General features: G+C 42.6%; 1 protein-coding gene across 7 annotated transcripts in view; it reads left to right on the top strand.

Moving 5' to 3' along the window:
• CNKSR3 (CNKSR family member 3) overlaps positions 1 to 18809 on the top strand; it is a 100778-nt gene that overhangs the window by 75109 nt on the left and 6860 nt on the right. For all 7 annotated transcript variants that reach the window (XM_033867861.2, XM_073789751.1, XM_033867860.2 and 4 more), the window contains 6 exons: positions 1811 to 1852; positions 4594 to 4713; positions 6703 to 6762; positions 11314 to 11382; positions 11624 to 11770; positions 17333 to 17457. In XM_033867861.2, the coding sequence (XP_033723752.1) occupies positions 1811 to 1852; positions 4594 to 4713; positions 6703 to 6762; positions 11314 to 11382; positions 11624 to 11770; positions 17333 to 17457 (563 nt within the window). The remainder of the gene's footprint in view (positions 1 to 1810; positions 1853 to 4593; positions 4714 to 6702; positions 6763 to 11313; positions 11383 to 11623; positions 11771 to 17332; positions 17458 to 18809) is intronic.

Here is an 18809-nt window from a genome sequence, read left to right as displayed (position 1 = left end):
CTTCTTTTTTCCATTCTGTTGCCTTCATGCCAAATAGCATGAAGTCAGGCCTGCAGCTGCTTCCTCCCGGTAGGAATGGGTGTGGGAACCCACGTTCACGGGGGCGGAAGGTAAAAAGCGGCGCTTTCACACGCTGCCTTGGACAGTTCGTGGAGACGGGCGCGCCCCTCTCCCACTGGCTCCATCACCACAGGAGCCCATTTTCTTGGTGGCTTCTCGGATCCGTCAAGGAATCGACCATGAGGTCACACATGCACCTTGGTGCGTGGGCCCCGGTGTATGGACAGGAGCTCTCTGCCGGTGGGTGATTACCTCCTGAGGACGACAGCCCTCGTGTCATTTGGGATGTGTAGTGAAAAATCATAAACACAAATCATTAGTTTTATTTCTAGCACGAGACTGTGTAAGTATTCTGTTTTGCTACAGTTGACATTTATTTGAGAATTCTGTCCTTCAGATGGTGTGGGTAGGGGAGGGGCCGTCACAGCAGTTGACGGTTCCATGCACAAATTGGAGGACGAAAAGCACAATTTTGAACTGTAATCATTCATATTTTACAGCAGTTGTTCCTGGAGTTTGAATTTATATCTGATTCACACATGCAAAAATACATTCCTAAGTTTCCTTTTTTTAAGTGTTTTCTCACGAGGCTGCTCTTTTCCTGAGAGTCTGTGTAAATTTTGGGAGCAGTAGAGTGACTATCATTTCCCACATTTTTACCTAGTAGAGAAAATTTAAAAACCTTTTAAGAAGAAGGCACCTAACGTCTGATTATAAAATGACATAGGGTAGAATATCATACATTTTCACCCCTACCGCCAGTGGCAGTAAAATGTGACCTCAAATGACATTTTGATTGAAGTGAACATCTTTGTCTGATGAATCCAACAGACTTGATCAGTATCCTTCCTGTACATAACATAATTCGCATTTTCCTTCGGGTGCCCCAGTTTGGGATTTACTGAATGGTGCCAAATACACTGTCAAGAATCTCGTTGATCTCCCTCTTCTTCTGCATGCACTCTGCCGCGTTGATTGAAATCTGCTGTAGGTACGCTTTAGAAGGTTAACTGAGAGTTTCACGTTCCACCGGACAATGGTTATTCCTATCATCAGCTAACTGGGTTCGTACGGTTCCGAGTCTTTTGTTCTTAAGCTGAGTAAACAATGCTTTGCATTCCAGCCCATTCTTTAATGTCATCAATAGCATACCTCAAGACCACTTTTCTGGCAGTGTGTTAATGAACGTTTTGTTGAACGCTTTTCATCTATTAAGGACTGAAATATCTGATTTAATCTCAGTGGTGCTTAAAATAAACTCTGTGGCTAAGTTTACTCAAGCCCTTATTTGAAAGCTATTCTTATGGGCAGGCCCAGAGCGAAAGACTCCAGGCTTGTTGGCCCAGTGCTGGCTCAGCCTGGGGTCACATTGGAGAGTCATTGTCAACTTTCTTGGACTCTTTCTGGCTTCCTGCTCTCTGTACGGTCTGGATAATAGGTGGACTTTCAGTTCTGGTGATTTTTGTAGGCTTTCTGATTAAATAATTGGTCAGATGGGTTCCTTGGGTGATTAGCCTCCGGGGTCAGGAGAGATGGAAATCTCAGGAGGAGTCAAATGTCAGCTCCTTTCCTGTCTGCCCTCTTCTCCCATCCAGGTCTCTCCTCCAGATGGTCCAGGACCGCTCAGGCTGCAGGGTGGGAGGTGTGTCAGGGACCTCCTTGGACCCCAGGAAATATCTAGTGAGCTAAGCCGACGGTTTCTGAAAGTTTTTAGCTCTTATAGTTTTCATTTTCTTCTTTCTTCCTTTAGGATTGCCTTGTAGCAGAAATGGAGGATAAAGTTTTGGCTGTAGTAAGTATACCTTCTAAAAGTGACAGTAAAATTCCTTTTCCCAAAACAGTGGGAATCACATGAATTAACGTAAATGTACGGTGGCTAATTATTTCAGGATATGCTTCGAAATATTGGCTTTTGGGATATGAGTCTATTAATTTAGGTGGAAAAGGAAGAATAAAAACTATTTAACAATAAGACCAACTCCTGTGGAAATTCCTGTGCTTAACTTGGGTATATTGGGGTCTCTGCTTTACTCTTTTTTTCCCTGCTCTGAACCCTTCATCAGGGTACAATTATACTTAAATTACTAACTAGCCTGTTAATCAGGGTGAAACTGATGTGCAAATTTCACTTTAGGACCATTTTGTTTAAAAAAAAAATCTTGGCCAAAACCTTATGATAGAGGGGAGATGTACTGTGACTGTTTAAAGAGCATTCTGTAACTATTCATCATCGCTTCCTCCTTTTGACATAAGCCAGCCTGTGCTCTTTTGATAAGGCCTTCCTCCTACTGGTGTTGAGGAATTTAGCAATGAAACTTCTATAAATATATTTTCCATAAATAGGGAGGCTAAACACATTGGAGGAATGTAAAAAGTGTCACTTCTTGGATTCTCCCCCTTGGGGGAAAAAAAAATCACTCTTCGGAATCTCCTGATTTCCTTAGTTGTTTAATTTTCAAAGGTTAGATGAATCTGATCGGGAGAAATAACCACACGTAGCCACTGTGATTTCTACACGGGGACCACTTAATAGGGATCCTCACGTCTCTACAGTTGTACCTGCTCAGTGTTTGGCGTTCAGAGAATGTGAGCCATCACTAAAAAATCATAGACCTAAATGTAAAACGCAAAAGTATAAAATGCCGAGAAATAACAGGAGAAAATCTTGGTGACCTCGGGTTTGGCGACGAGTTTTTAGATACAACACAAAAAGCGTGATCCGTGAGAGAAACACGGATGAGGTAGACGGCATGAAAATGAAAAACACTGCTCCATCAATGCACTGAGAATGAAAAGACAAGCCACAGACCGGGAGAAACTGTTTTCTGAAACACATATCAGATAAAGGACTTGTAGCCAAAATACAGAGAGAATTCTTAAAACTCAATAAGAAAACAAACAACCTAATTACAAAGTGGACAAAAGGTCCGAACAGACACCTCATGGAAAATGATATGCAGCTGGCAGATAAGTATATGAAAAGATGTTCCACATCATGTTTCATTAAGGAATTGCAAATTAAAGTAACAAGGTACCACTCTACACCTATTAGGATAACTATAATCCAACACGTGACGGCGCCAAATGTGGGGCAGCAGGAACTCTTGTTCGTTGCTGATAGGAGTGCAAAGTGGTACAGCCACACTGGGAGACCCTGTGGCAGCTTTTTACAAAACTAAACATACTCTTACCCTGCGATCCAGCAGTTGTACACCTAGGTATTTACCCAAAGGAAAGAAGCTTATATCACAAGAACCTTCACAGAATGTCATAGCAGCTTTCATCCTAACTGCCAAAACTTAGAAGTAGCCAAGATGGCCTGTAGGTGACTGGTAAACAAACTGGTACATCCAGACAATGGAATGTTATTCAGCAATAAAAAGAAATGAGCTATCAAGCCTTGAAAAGATACGGAGGAATCTTAAAGGCATATGACGAAGCGAAAGAAGCCAATCTGAAAAGGCTACATACTGTATGATTCCAACTATATAGGATTCTGGAAAAGACAAAACTATAGAGACAGTGAGAAGATGGGTGATTGCCAGGGCTTCATAGTAGGGGAGTGGGGACAGACAAGTAGGTGGGGCAGAGGGAACTTTTACGGTAGTGAAGCTCTTCTCTATGATACTGTGATGGTGAGTATATGACATTATGCATTTGTGAAAACGCGTAGAACTGTACACCACAGAGGGTAAACCCTGATGTAAACTACAGACCTTGGTTAACAATAATGTAACACTATTGGTTGATCAATTGTAACGCATGTACCACACTAATGCAAGATGTTAATAAACTCTTGTTATTATTAACTGTTATAATAATATAACTGTGTTGGGAACTGTGTTGGGGTAGGGAAGGAAGTATATAGAACTCTAATTTCTGCTCAGTTTTTCTCTAAAAACTGTTTAAAATATAAAATCTATTTTTAAAAAAATGGTGCAGGGCTTCCCTGGTGGCGCAGTGCTTGTGAGTCCGCCTGCCGATGCAGGGGACGTGGGTTCGTGCCCCGGTCCGGGAAGATCCCACATGCCGCGGAGCGGCTGGGCCCGTGAGCCATGGCCACTGAGCCTGCGCGTCCGGAGCCTGTGCTCCGCAACGGGAGAGGCCACAACAGTGAGAGGCCCGCGTACCGCAAAAAAAAAAAAAAAAAAAAAAAAAAAGGTGCAGGCAAAAGTATATATTTTTTTACCTTGTCTGTATTTGGTCTGCAGAGAATGTGAGCAATCCTAAAAAACCACACAGATGGCTGGGGAATACAGGATTCTTTAACTGCTGAAAGGGGGTTTCTGCCCAGCCTGTGCGCTTCAGTGGTCGTAAACGAGTTAATATAAAAGGTGCACTTTTTAAGCAAAGCTGAAATAGTGGCACTATTCCCACACACTGCAAACGTGGAACCCAAGTGCCATGTGTTCACTGAGCAGTATTATCACAACCAGAGCTAAAGATGATAGGTGAAGTGCATTAAAAAAAAATTCAGCCGGAGATAAACTTGGTTAATGATTGAATCTTCCCTGTTTGCCTCTCCAACTCTAGGTCAAGGTTTTAAATGGCATCTGTGATAAAACAATCCGATCTACCACGGATCCTGTTATGAGCCAGTGTGCATGTCTGGAAGAAGTTCACTTACCAAACATTAAACCTGGGGAAGGCTTGGTAAGAGTTCTGACAACACTTGTTTATTTTCAAATAACATCATCATTTATTAAAGTTGGTGTGTATGTGTGTGTGTTTTTTAAAATTCCTTATTGCTTTCACTAGAATTCTGAAGAGTAGAATTCAGTTAGACTGTCTTCCATTATGTAGTTAGGAATTTGCCATCTTGAACTGTTGGTAAGTTTTATGTCTTCAAAGTATAAAAATAAATACTGTTTTAAAACTATATACTCATATCTTGAAGGAATTGTCTTAACAGTTTTATTTTTAGGTCTTAGCAATTTAAGGAGATAGAAAACATTTCCACAAAGGAAAGGTGGTCTCTGGGTAGGAAACAACATCTGCTTTGAAGTCTCTGTTACCACTTAGGCTGAGAAGAGACTGGCTGAAAGAAATGATTCTTAAGAAGAAGTTCAGAAATGCTTTAGAAGTAATGTATGAGCTCTGTAATAACAGGCCCTGAGAATACATACAGGTAGATTCCTAGATCGGCACCTAGATACCTACATCTCCAAATACCTAGCATGCAGCCGATATGGTTAATCTGCTGAAATTTAAGTGAGGAAACTGCGAGGCCCATTGATGAGCTTAGAGGCTTTGAGTCAGAGAGTGTGGTTCAAATCCCAGCAGTCAAGTGACTTTACCTCTTTATGTGTCAATTTCCTCATCTGTCAAAAGTGAATAATAATAATGATAATAACCCTCACAGGGTTGTTGAATGTATTAAATTAGATGATGCGTGCTGAGTGCAGATGCTGGACGAATAGTACGTGTGCAGTCATTGGTGGCGGCAGCTACTGTGACTGGTATTGATGAGCGGGGGAGGGGAAGGGGGATGGGGAGTGCCTAGTGTGTAGGTAGCTGTGGGAAGATATCAGGGCAGTCTCTGCTCTCAGCTAGGAAAACAAAAATCAACCAAATGTTGACAAGCCCACATTCTTGGTAAGGAGAAATGTACATACCGAGACTGCTTGGCTTCAAAGCAAATGATGGCTTATAATGGAGTACGCACGGAAGACTTCCTGGAGATATATTGAAGCGGAGAACTGCCTGGCGTGGGCAGAAATGGAGTTGCCGTTTCAGAAGGTAAAGTTATACATGCAAAGCTCTGGGAAGAGGAGTACTGTGTGGAGGGGGAAGCCAGTTACTCTGCCGATGAAAGTGATGGGAAAGGAGAGGACAGGCAGAACCGTGCAGGTGTTAGTATTGGATGAGGTGCTCGTTGCAGAGTGCGGTATGTTGCTGAGCAGGGCAAGTTCACGGTCAAAATGACTTCTGAGGAGAATCTATGTTATTGTCAATACAGTATTGGTACCAGGGTGAGCAACTACTCTTTGCTCTGTTTACTTTTGCTCTTTCCCCATCTTATCAAAGTTTAATAAACCTTGTCTTTTATACATGCTGTGTCAAACTACAGAGATGTTTCCTCCACGCTAGGCATTCACCTCTGAGTTTGACTGTCGGGCCTTTGAGGAAGGAGAGTATTAATCTATACGCCCCCCTTAAAATGCAGGAGTGCCTGCTTCTAATTTATTTCCTATGTTGTGTTACTTAACAGTCTTTGCTCATACATCCTGGTCTGGTTGTTAGTGGCTTGAATAAGTTACCGTGCAGGGACTGCTGAGACCAAATTAACTGAATCTATTGTCTCACTACACAGAGAAGTGGTCGGGAGAGGACCGGCCTTGTTTGAACTGCCTCATTCATTCAACAGGTCTGAGAACATTCTTTCTGAGTCCCCAGAGTTAGACCAAAATTCTGTGCGCCTGGTACACAAATTATAATATCAAAGAGATCTTGTTTCTGATTTCTTTCCCCAGTGTTTCGCCTTGGTTAGTTCCCCTTCCTGCTCTGTAGATCTTGCTTTGCAGTGTTTCAGGAGACTGAAAAATGAGTGGTGTTCTGAAGGGACTGCCTTTAATGTTTTATAAGTTTACCTCTCACTTGCGGCTCTATTTCTCATGAGTTAATATGTCTGACTCACTCTAGGGCATGTACATCAAATCAACCTATGATGGATTGCACGTGATTACTGGAACCACAGAAAATGTAAGTGCTTATCCATTAAATGTAAAACCATTGTATGTTCCAGCAGATTTGACAGAGTCCCTATACTTTTCATTTAAATGTGTGTGTGCTGTTCGGTTGTCTTATCTGTAGTGGGAGCAACCGTGCCTATTTTGTGTATGTCTGTGGCTAGCATGCAGCTTATCCAGCTGTCGTCAATGTATTATTTAAGTTGTCCTTTATTGCTCTCGTTCACACACCTTGCCCAGTTTTTACCGCCACCCTTGCGTTTATTATTATTATTTTTGCACCCTGAAAATGTTAACCCATAAATACAAAAGACAATGATCTCTTTGTTGTTGAGAATCCCTCTTATAAGAGCTGGAATTGGTGACCATATGTGTAAAATATAGTTTTTTAAAAATGGAATTTATATATGTCACCAGAGTGACTATTTTGGGATTTTTGCATGACAAAGATTCTTTTTATAGAGCTGTAGTTCATAATATTTGCATGATATTGAAATTTAGTTTTTCTCCCCCCTAATCCTTTGAATAGAAAAAGCAGGGCTGCTTCTACTGAAAGGGACTTTGTATCCTGTTATCTTCCTTTTGAAAATTCTGCTACATGAAAGGTTTTTCTTCAGCCCCTCAAACATTTTGAATTTGTGAAAAGTAGAGCTAATTGAATACTTTCTTTATGCAACCTACAGTATGGCTAGCTTTTGAACGACACTGATATGAAGCTAGAAATGTCTGAAAAGCTTCCCTGCATCTGTGGAAAAGAAGCATGTGTCTATGGAATCAGTTACTATTTAATCAATTAAGACAAGAGGAAGTAGTTCAAGAAACAAGAGACTTAGCAACTACTTTTCTAATCTGGTGGAAATATGTATCGGAGTTTGAGCTTCAGCTGCTAGGTCTGTTGATAAAATAAAATAGCATGATCTTTGATGAGGGTTTGTGACACACACTTGATTTTTGTAATAAGAAAAAAGTGGCATCGCTTAAGGCAGTCAATGAGTTATAAATTAATTGTGCAGTTCTGGGAGATGAATGAATAGAAGATGGTAGTGTCTTTAAGCATTCTTTGTTGAGCTCTACTGAGAATACACTGAGACCACTGGGAATTTTTATACCGCATCACCTAATAGGCAATAATGGCACAGAACGTTCTCCTTATGGGCTGGGGATGGTGCAAAAGAAAAAAAAATCACAACAAATGATCCTGCCTTATCCTTATCAGAGACTTTATATATTTTAGCTGAACCACTCAGTACATTTTGTACCACTCAGTACATTTTGCGGGGGCGGGGGCTGGATAGATTCAAAAGAATGGTGAATGTCGTTTCAGTTTTTAAGAGAGTTAAAGTTTTGTGTCTAGCAATTTGGTGATTGCATTAACAACCAGACCTGTGCAGTCCCAGACTCAATCGGGTCTTTGAATCAATTTCAATCTCGGAAGAACATGTAGAACACTATAATAGTATTAGCAGAAGGCGCACAGATTTCTTCCTTTCACTGTCTACCGCTCTCCCTCACCTCCCCCCTCTGCCCCCCGCCGCCACTTTTAAGGATGCGATAACTAAACAAAACTGCCTTTGAATCAAATGAAATGTCAAGTGATACATTCTGTAGAATCCCTACCAGATCATATAGGACTGGGTGAGAGATTCAGGGTTCACCTGGATGTGGTCGATCTTACCGCTTCCGTACAGGATGGTAAACAAGTCATCCTAGAGAGAGGTGGTTTCCATCTTGTTAAAGATCAAAAAAGGGAAAACTTGTCTTTTTCCATCCGGTAATCCACTTTAAAATGTCCCTCATTCTTTCAGTCAATCACCTTGTGTTCATCGTGTGTCTGGAATATGCCAGATACTTTCTAATTCTTGTCGATGAAAGTGGGAAGTTAGGTAAGGGTCCACTTCTCGAGGGCTTGGGCTGGATAGGTTACACTTAATGCTGGACATTTTACGCTTAAATGACAGTAGAAAAATGCCAGCTCCAGGACAGCTTTCTGGCTATCACTTAAGGTCGCTCTGACTTAAGCGACCCTAAGTCAGAATGTTTTAATGCAAGTCTAGTGTTGGGGGGTGGTCGTGGACAGAATTCCCAAACTGCATTCCCTCTATCTTGGACTCCAGGCTGAAGCAATGCCAGCAGGTCATCTCAGGCCTCCTGTCCACTTTTTCTGGGTTTTTTTGGAGGTTACCTGAGCAGCCAGGATCATTCCAAGGTGAGACTAACAAGATCTAGTGATTCTCTATCTTCTTTTTTGATGTTGTTCAAGACCTTGGCAGACGTCTTGATAGGACCTCATCCGTACTCCTATCCCCCACCCCCAAAATGAGTTGGGAAGTAGGTGAGCCTCTGAAGAATGGATGCACTCTTCTCCAGGTCATCACTCTTCTGCAGCAAACCAGAACAAGCATCATTTTTCAGTAGTCCGGCACATGGTGAAGATAGGCAAGAGCTACTGCCCTAGGGAGAATTTTGGTTATCAGGCTCTCTCTTTACCAGTGTTCTGCCAAGCACAACTCTTAATCACTTGGTAGGATATTTGAGAAATGAATGGGAGAGGATCCTTAGGAAGGGAAGTCAGTTCAGGACACCGGGGCTTGTTTTTTAGATTGCATATCTATAAACAGGGACTTCCTGGCCTCAGGGCCATCTTTTAGAAAGTGAAGCTACCTTAGAAGAATCTCCAGCCCAGGAAGATTAACTGGACTGGACTGATTACGATCCGACTTACTAAAGTTGATCTGTAACCATGGGTTAGGCATCTGACACCAGGGGCAAAAAGGAGCTTTGATACATTCGTTTGTTTAAGAAGTGCTTCAGCAGAAAGAGATTTGAGACAAGCCATCTCCCTGTGGTACCCACGATGCTAGTCTCTCAGGTGAGGCACTGCTGGTTGTTATGGTAGCAGGTTAAATGCTTTCAAAAATAACTGTTACAGTTACCTATGCCTTACGTTGGCCCTAGGTAAATCAAAGAGACTGTTTCTACAGTTTAACACTACTTGCTCATTTCCTTTCTTTTTTTTCCCCCTTTTTTTTTTTTTTTTAACTTGCTCATTTCTTCGTTGAGCCTATCACAACAGCTGAGTGAGAAAATTCAGCAAGGGTGTCTTGAGTTTAGTTGCTGTCCCCATCACTGTGTTCAAAGATGCTATTTTTAAAGGATGGTTGTAAATTGAAGATTCAGTCAGCTATGTAAGTCACAAAATAAAACAGTCTGACTTAGATAACATTTGATTATAATTTGAAATTAAAGTTTGATCCTTTCTTTCTCTTTTGATCATAGGAAATATCTTTTTTTTACATAGTTCTGTTTTATTTTATTCCATGCATTTGTTGTTTTTGCAATTAAATAATAATAAACTTATACTTCTAGGAAGGATTAGACATTACTCTTATTCTAAAATATTTTTCAAATTTCACGTACAACTAAATGCCAGAATGTTTAAGTCTGAAAAATATATTAGTGAGAGAAAAAAATTTGAGATGAAATTATGGCACAGATTCCTTTTACGACGAAATAATCACTTCAACATATAATTTGTCAGGGGAAAAGTTTTAAGGTACTATTTTAATTTTAAAAACCACATAACAAGCATAAAATTACATTCTGCATCTTTCACTTACTATGTGTCCATAACACTGGACACATAGTAAGTTATTTAACACTGAATCTCAGTGTTCTCAAAACTCCATAAAATAAACCTAATGATATCTTAGGCTTAGGTAAAGGTTGTTGGCAGAATTTTTTCTAACCATTTTTTTAAAATCATCTGAAATACCTTAAACATAAAGAGTTTAGTTTGATTCAGTGAACCAGAAACTATGGGAAAATATTTGACAGACAGGTTACATCTATTTATCTGTCTGTACACACATATGTGGATGTATATATATTTGTATCAATATTTGCAAATTTGTAGCAAACTATTATTTGAGAGAAACAAAGCCTGGACTTTGTTTTGATACTGTGACAACACATGCACTTAGAATTCCACCTGAAAATGCAAACATTTAAATTTTCTCTAAAGAAATATTTTCTATTGTCACTGTCTTTCTATGTTAATAGCATTATGATAACATGCAAAACAAGTTTAAGTAAAAGTAAGATTTCGTTTTAATAATTGCTTAAAAGGAAATGGTAGGACAGAGGTACATGATGATCTTTACACATTAAGCAGTTGGTCCACGTTAAGCAGTTGGTTGGCTTTTACAAGATTAATTTTGATAGGGATGTAGGTAAGTCTCATTTTAGATGAACCAATGGCTTTGATCAGCCCATTATGTGGACAGTGCGTCCCACTCTTCACGATAGGTTAGATGAACCTTGGCTGTTCCAACTGACAGATTATCTGTTATAACAAACTGCTAATAGAAGAGAGAACACCAATACCCAATGCCAAGTTCTACAGGCTGTGTACTTTGAGGGAACTCAAGTACACTGTGTAACGTTTCCTGAGAAGATTATATTTCCATTGCTCGTTTTCTGTAGAAAAAAGAAGGGAGAAGAAATAGAAGCAGAAAGAAGTAGGTTTAAAAAATATGACAGGTCTCTCTCTGTTTTTTTCTAACAGTCTCCTGCAGACAGATCTCAGAAGATTCACGCCGGTGATGAAGTGATTCAGGTCAATCAGCAAACTGTGGTGAGTTTGTTCATTGAGACTTCCGACTTCATATTCCCCTCTAGAACTTTTAAACCGTTTTGCATGCATTTAAAAATGTTTCAATTTATATCCAATTTTCCATAATTTTAAGCAGTGCCAGGATGAACAGATTTGTGTCTACCTATTTGCTCATAGCTGATTTCCTTGAGATAAATTCATAGGGGTTTGAGTTTTCGTTATTCATGAGCAAGTGCGCTCTCCTCATTTTCTTTCCTTGAAGGTGGGATGGCAGCTAAAAAATCTGGTGAGAAAGTTGAGAGAGAATCCTACAGGAGTTGTGTTACTGCTTAAGAAGCGGCCCACGAGTTCCTTCAACTTCACTCCAGCCCCCCTGAAAAACCTACGATGGAAGCCGCCTCTGGTCCAGGTACTATCACTGGTTGAAATCTTTCCTCTGACATCGGCGCAAGAACAATGTCCAATATCCGATTTGTCTCCAAAAAGAAAGACTACACTTTGATTGGTTTCAGGAACTTGTACAAGGATAATTATCCTATAATCTTACTTATATGAAAATAGCCATGCTGGATTTGCATTGAACAGTATGGCAGCCACTAGCCACCAGTGTCTATTTCAACAATTAAAATGAAAGCTTCAGTTCCTCGGTCTCAGCGGCCACATTTCAGTGCTTGGTAGCCACTTGGTGGCGAGTGGCTGCCAGCACTACAGAAAGTTCCTTCTGGTCCTTTTCCTCTCCCGTTGCAAACACGTGCTCACATAAAGGAATCCAGTTTGACTGCTGATCTTAGAGAGACCGCGTGGGGTTGAGCCCTCAGCATGGTTTAAAAAGGCAGGGGTGTAGGCTGTGAGAACAAGCCACCCAGCGGGGAGCTGCATCGCTCCGTTGTTTAGATTCGGCAGTCTTGGGTGATAATAAAAAGCACACTGGTCTTCAGTGAGTTTTATTATTTAAATTCTCTACACACAGTGCACTCCTTACTGCCTACACCTGGCTGGACCATGCACCCTGAGCAACCTCTTCCTTATGTCATCGGTTCTTAGTGTTTAATTCCTAAATCATGAATGAAAAGCAATCACATTTCAGTGCCCTTTCATAAGATTGAGATTTGCCATTTATATGTAACTTTCTGTGATTTTATTGTACATCTTCAAATGGAAGGAACAGCAGTGGTCTCAGGCCATCGATTTGGACACTTCGTGATGCATACAGCACTGGAAGTATGCCTATGTGTGTACCTTAGGGGTGTGGAGGCGCATAAAAGTAAAGACCAGGACGTGGAGGGTGGAGCCAGGAAGGGGCACGTAATTAAATTCACTTTTTAGATAATAATGGAACATATCAGTCACACCCCAGCTGCTTCTGTGTGCATCGCTCAGTATAAGGGGCACCATCCTTCAATAGTTTTGGGATTCTCAGAGTGTGTTAAGTAACATCGAAGAGGTCTTCACTGATGGTTGATGGAGTGCTTGCCACACAGCAACTCTGTCAGCTCCTTGGTGCAGGGGCGTAAATGTTAGGTTCTGAAGAAGGGGCGGTGGGTATGGACAGGTAGGTGAAGGAGCCTCCCCCTGAGGAGGTGGGAGCCCTTTGGAGCCTGGAAAACTAGGTGGGATTTGGGAGGCAGATGGGAGGCTGTTTGGTGGAGGAGAGGAACGCTGTTCTTCAGACACACGCCCACCAACTGAGGATGTGCTGCCGTCAGGGAAGGGCGGTGCCCAGACAAGGTTTCCTAGAAGCAGAGTGTGTGACAGACATTCTTGTGAAAGCGATTTAGTGCCTGTGCTTTAGGTAAAGCTTGTCCGGGAGGGAGGGAGGCAGAATAAGGAGGCTAAGCCAGCAGATGCTGTCTCAGGTAAAGTCTAGTCTTGGCCTGTTACCCAGGTGTAACCACACAGCACGGTCACTGGTAGCTGTACTCAGGGGTGGCAGCTGTCCGCTGAGGGCAGTTTTCCAGAGAAGGGGGCAGCCGTGAGCTTTTAGCAACAGACACTCACAGCAGCCGGGTTCACTGACTGACCAAGGGCTCTGGGTAGACACCACAGCGCTCCTGTAAGAATAAGTAGACCAGACTCTTTGGGGCAGAGGGTGGGAGAGAAAGCTGAACCAGTGACTGAGCTGGATGGGTGGGTATAGAGTCCCAGGCTAAGGAGTGTGGACTTCATCTCACAGGTAATTTTTGTCAACAGGTTGACAGTTGATTTTTACACTAATATTTGCATCAGTTTGCTAGGGCCACTGTAACAAAGTACCAATGACCGGGTGACTGAAACAAAAGTTTATTCCTTCAAAAGTCTGGAGGCTAGAAGTCTCAGATCAAGGTTAGCTTCTTCTAAGGTCTCTCTCCTTGGCTTGCAGATGACCGTCTTCTCCCTGTCTTCACGTTGTCTTTCCTCTGTGTGTCTGTGTCCTCTCCTCTTCTTATAGGGACACCAGTCATACTGGATTAAGGCCCACCCATATGACCTCGTATTATTTTTTTAATTTTTATTTATTTAATTTTTTTTGGGGGGGGGGATGCGTGCTATGTGGCATGTGGGATCTTAGTTGCCTGACCCAGGGATCAAACCTGCGCCCCCTGCAGTGAAAGTGCAGAGTCTTAACCACTGGACCACCAGGGAATTCCCACATGATCTCATTTTATTTATTTATTTGTATTTATTTATTTATTTATTTATTTATTTATTTATTTATTTTGTGGTACATGGGCCTCTCACTGTTGTGGCCCCTCCCCTCGCGGAGCACAGACTCCGGACGCCCAGGCTCAGCGGCCATGGCTCACGGGCCTAGCCGCTCCGCGGCATGTGGGATCTTCCCGGACCGGGGCACGAACCCATGTCCCCCGCATCGGCAGGCGGACTCTCAACCACTGCGCCACCAGGGAAGCCCCCTCATTTTAAATTAAACATGTCTTTAAAAATCCTATCTCCAAAGTACGGTCACATTCTGAGCTACTGGGGGTTTGGGGGACACAGTTTAGCCCATGATACTACCTACACACAAGAAACACCAGTTGGGAGCTGTTACACGTGTAGGTGATGGGTAATGTTGTTCCGGGCGAGGCTAGGACGGGGCAACTCTAGGGAAAGACTAATGCAAGAGGCCATTTGGAAGAAGCATCAAGAGGACCCACAAAGCAGCACAGCATAGTGGACAGGGAGGGGCCCCGGAGCTGAACTCCTTGAGTTCAAATCCCACCTCTGCCACATCTTAGCTGTGGGACCTCAGCTAAGTATTTGGTATTTCTGAATCTCACTCCTAATTACTCATGTGGACAGCAGAGGTTTTGGGGTAGGGGTGAGGAAGGTAGGCAAGGCAAGGAAGAAGCAGATGTGAAACGTGGCAGTGAACCTGGGTGGCAATACCAGTGACAAAAATTAGAATGTCAGGAAAGAGCCATCTGGGAGGCAGAGATGACAGGTCTTCTGGGCATCACTGAGCTTGAAGTGACAGGAAAATTCAGGTGGATGTGTTCAGAAGGGAAGTGAAAATGATATCTAAGTATAGGCTAGAGTTAGTTCCTTGACCTGTGGAAACTCACTTAAGAAGGGGCATGCTTCCTTTTTCTTTGGTTTTGTCTACCTTCCTGCCCGGTTCCACTAACTGTGCAATTTGGGGGAAGAGGTGAAGGTGAGGCGTGAGACACCTAGCTTTGCTTCTGACCCAGGGAGGGAAAACCGTCAAAATGCAGAGCCCGTTTTCCAGCTTAGCTATTAGGCATCTGGTGATGTGTCCAGGATATTTTCAGAACATGAACTCTGGTAGACCAGTACTGTGTACAGGTTCTTAGCCCCCGCCCTGGCTGTTGCCCTGTGTGTCATTCTTCAGGGGTCTGTATGCCTGGGTGCCCACCTCTGCTGGGAGGGAGCATCTTTAGTTCTCGTCAACATCATTCATGTTGTCACTGAAAAGCTGTTCATCGCTCTGTTTTTAGGCCACAGTCATAGTAAACAAGGGTTATTTATTTAGAAGTAGCCATCAGTGTTGGAGTTTTCGGAAAATGCCTGTTCTATGGAAATGCTCCAATTTTCTTCTGTTTCTATTTGTTGAGGGCCTGGGTCCTGGCCCCATGTTTTCAGACATTGTCCAGGATTGTCAGAATGAGATGTGGATCAATTATATAGTTCGGAGAGTTGACAGACTGTGGTGTATGCTCTGGGAGACTGTTTCTCTGTGCCTTGGCATCTCTCCCCCAAATGGGGCTGTCTTTCTGTGAGCACTGGCTACTCCCGTCCTCTCAACCCTTAGACTCCCATTCCCACTCTCACTTCCAGGAGATGGGGGATCTTCCATCCATCACCATCTGGGCTAGATAGGGCGTAGGTGTCCTTTTATTACTCCCCGGGGTCTAGCACTGTCCTCACTTGCTGCCTCCCACTGGCCTTCACCCAACATCTTCGTGCCCTGACTCATTTTCTTGCTGTTCCTTTACCAACTAGAAAAGGCCAGTCATTGCTGTTAGATTGTAGAAGAGATAGGATTGAAGGTCTCACACAGGATTTTAAAATATTTTTTAAAAGCTGTGTGGATTGGGCTTCCCTGGTGGCGCAGTGGTTGAGAGTCCACCTGCCGATGCAGAGGACGCGGGTTCGTGCCCCGGTCCGGGAAGATCCCACATGCCGCAAAGCGGCTGGGCCCATGAGCCATGGCCACTGAGCCTGCGCGTCCGGAGCCTGTGCTCCGCAACAGGAGAGGCCACAACAGTGAGAGGCCCGCACCGCAAAAAAAAATAAATAAATAAAATGCAGCATTGTTTCTCATCATCAAAAAAATTAAAAAAAAAAAGCTGTGTGGATTTTAAATTTGAAAAATTAACTTGTGTGTGTGTGTATAATACTAAATTAGACAGCATAAGGTTGGGTACTTACTATGCGACGAGCCCTGTGCTAAGCCCGTTACATGTATTACGTTACCTAATTCTCACAGCTACCCTGTGTTGCTACTATCTTTGTCCCTGTTTATTCCCATTCTATAGAAGAGGCACAGAGAGGTTGAGTGATTTGCCTGGAAGATACACACCTAATCAGAGGTATAACCAAGATTGCACCCAGGCAGTCCGAATTCCGAGCCCATACTCCTAGTGAGTGGTAGCATTGTTAGTAATTAGTGTGAACTAACTCATTCTGTCCTCACTGCAGCCCTACATGAGAGGCACTGTCAGTATGGCTGTTTTTCAGAGGAGAAAACTAAGACTTGGGAGTTTAAGTGATTTGCTCAGAGCTGGAATTCTAACCTGCCTGACACCTGGCTCCTGGGCCTCTGCCTTTCTTGCACTATGCACCTAGGCTCTCAGAGCTCTTGGTAAATGGTTTATATAATATATACAACGGAATACCACTCAGCCAGAAAAAAGAATGAAATAATGCCATTTGTAACAACATGGAAGTACCTAGAGATTATCATACTAAGTGAAGTAAGTCAGAGACAAATACCGTATGGTACCACTCATTCGTGGAATCTAAAAAATGATACAAATGAACTTATTTACAAAACAGAAACAATCTCACAGACAGAAAACAAACTTATGGTTACCAAAGTGGGGAGGGAGGGAGGGATAAATTAGGAGTTTGGGATTAACAGATACACACTACTATATATAAAATAAAAAGGTCCTATTGTATAGCACAGGGAACTATATTCAATACCTTATAATAACCTTTAATAGAAAAGCATCTGAAAAAGAATATGTGTATACACACACACACACACACACACACACACACAACTGTATCACTTTGCTGTACACCTGAAACTAACACAACATTGTAAATCAACCATACTTTAAAAAAAACAAAACAAAAAAACTCTCGGTACATTTTGAGTGTCTCAAAGCAGAATACACGTTGGATGTTTCCAGTAGCTGCAGACACACAAATGACCTGGGCCCCTGTTTACCCAGGGGCTGGTGTTGGTTTTGGGGAGAACGATCTCCGAGGTAACGTTCATGCTTTTACACTTACTCCCTTTCAGACCTCGCCTCCGCCCACAACCACTCAGTCCCCGGACAGCACGATGGATGCCTCACTGAAGAAGGAGAAGCCAGCCATCCTGGATCTTTATATCCCTCCTCCACCGACCGTTCCCTACTCCCCCCGGTATGTCGGTGCCCATTTCTGTGGTGTGCACGTCTCCTTGCGTGGAGGTGCTAGTGGTGGTGTGAAGACCACAAGTATCTCGAGAGGAGACGCTGCTGACACTCCAGTGTGTTGGGGATGAGTCTTGAATCCACCGTCCAAAAGTATCGCCCTGGGCGTGGGCGTTGGGGAATGGGTGAAGGGGGTCGAAAAGGACAGACTTCCAGTTACAGGCGAAGTCCTGGGGGTGTAATGTACAGCGTGGTGACTGTCGTTAACCATGTTGTGTATCTTTCAAAGTTGCGGAGGGAGTAGATCTCAAAAGTGCTCATCCCAGGAAAGCAAGAATTGGTAACCACATGCGATGATTGTTTTGCCGTACATACGTAAATCATTACGTTGTACCTCTGAAATGAATACAGTGTTATATGTCGATTATTATCTCAATGAAACCGGGGGTAGGGGAAGTGTGATCCTTTAGGGGGAAGTGTAGGAACAGATCTAGTTTTATGGGCCTTGAAGCCAGCCAGTATGATGGGGAGGGGGCTGATTAAAGCATGTGCTCTCGGGGACTGCATTGTTTTAATTCTTCGCTGGGCATCGAAGTTTCATTAACTACATGGTACATTTATCTCTGGGGCAGAAGATAATAAATATTTCTGTGAGATTGATTAAAGTTACAGTTTTATTTTGCTGAGAGGGATGTGTTCTCCGTAGGACTTAAAAAATGTGAAAATAGGTGTGGATGGGCTGTATTTGCATGGCCATGTGTGTTTATGTGTGTGTGTCTATGATAAATTCTTCAAGATCATTACTTTCTTAATGGCTATCTTAAATGTTTATGGTAAAATGAGGACGGTTATGCTAGATGTTATATAGGGGATGATTAAGGTATGAAAATCTAGGCTTATTTATATCATCTTACATATTTACATATGCTGGTAAAAGGAGAGAATCTGGCTCATTTACGAAACATACATTTACTGAGAGTTGGGCCTGATTTACCATCTTATGCAAAACAGATGTAGTCCTTGCCCCCAGAGAACTGCCAATATCTTAGTCAACTGTTCAAGAATAAATTGAGAAATACTTAATCATGCTGTAATAGTTCATAAGACACAGTTTGGACTGAACTTACAGTGCTTTTTCACTTCAGGGTGGACTTTTTCATTTGTTTGTTTTTGTTTTAAGCTGTGCTCTTCGCTTCTGCTGTGTTTCTTTCCTGGGCACAAAGAAAACTTAATGTCATTTTCCTCTTCCTTGAGTCTTGGTTTGCCCAGAAGTTATTATAGCAGGTAGAGCAGTGGCTGCAGTGATCAGGGGCTTTCCGGTTGGTAGACCAGGCTCTTCCCTGTATTCACAGACCAGAGTCC

Source organism: Tursiops truncatus, chromosome 12, assembly GCF_011762595.2.
Source record: "Tursiops truncatus isolate mTurTru1 chromosome 12, mTurTru1.mat.Y, whole genome shotgun sequence".
NCBI classification, from domain to species: Eukaryota; Metazoa; Chordata; class Mammalia; order Artiodactyla; family Delphinidae; genus Tursiops; species Tursiops truncatus.
The sequence above is the reverse complement of the archived record's forward strand: the minus strand, read 5'-3'. Positions and strand labels throughout refer to the sequence as shown.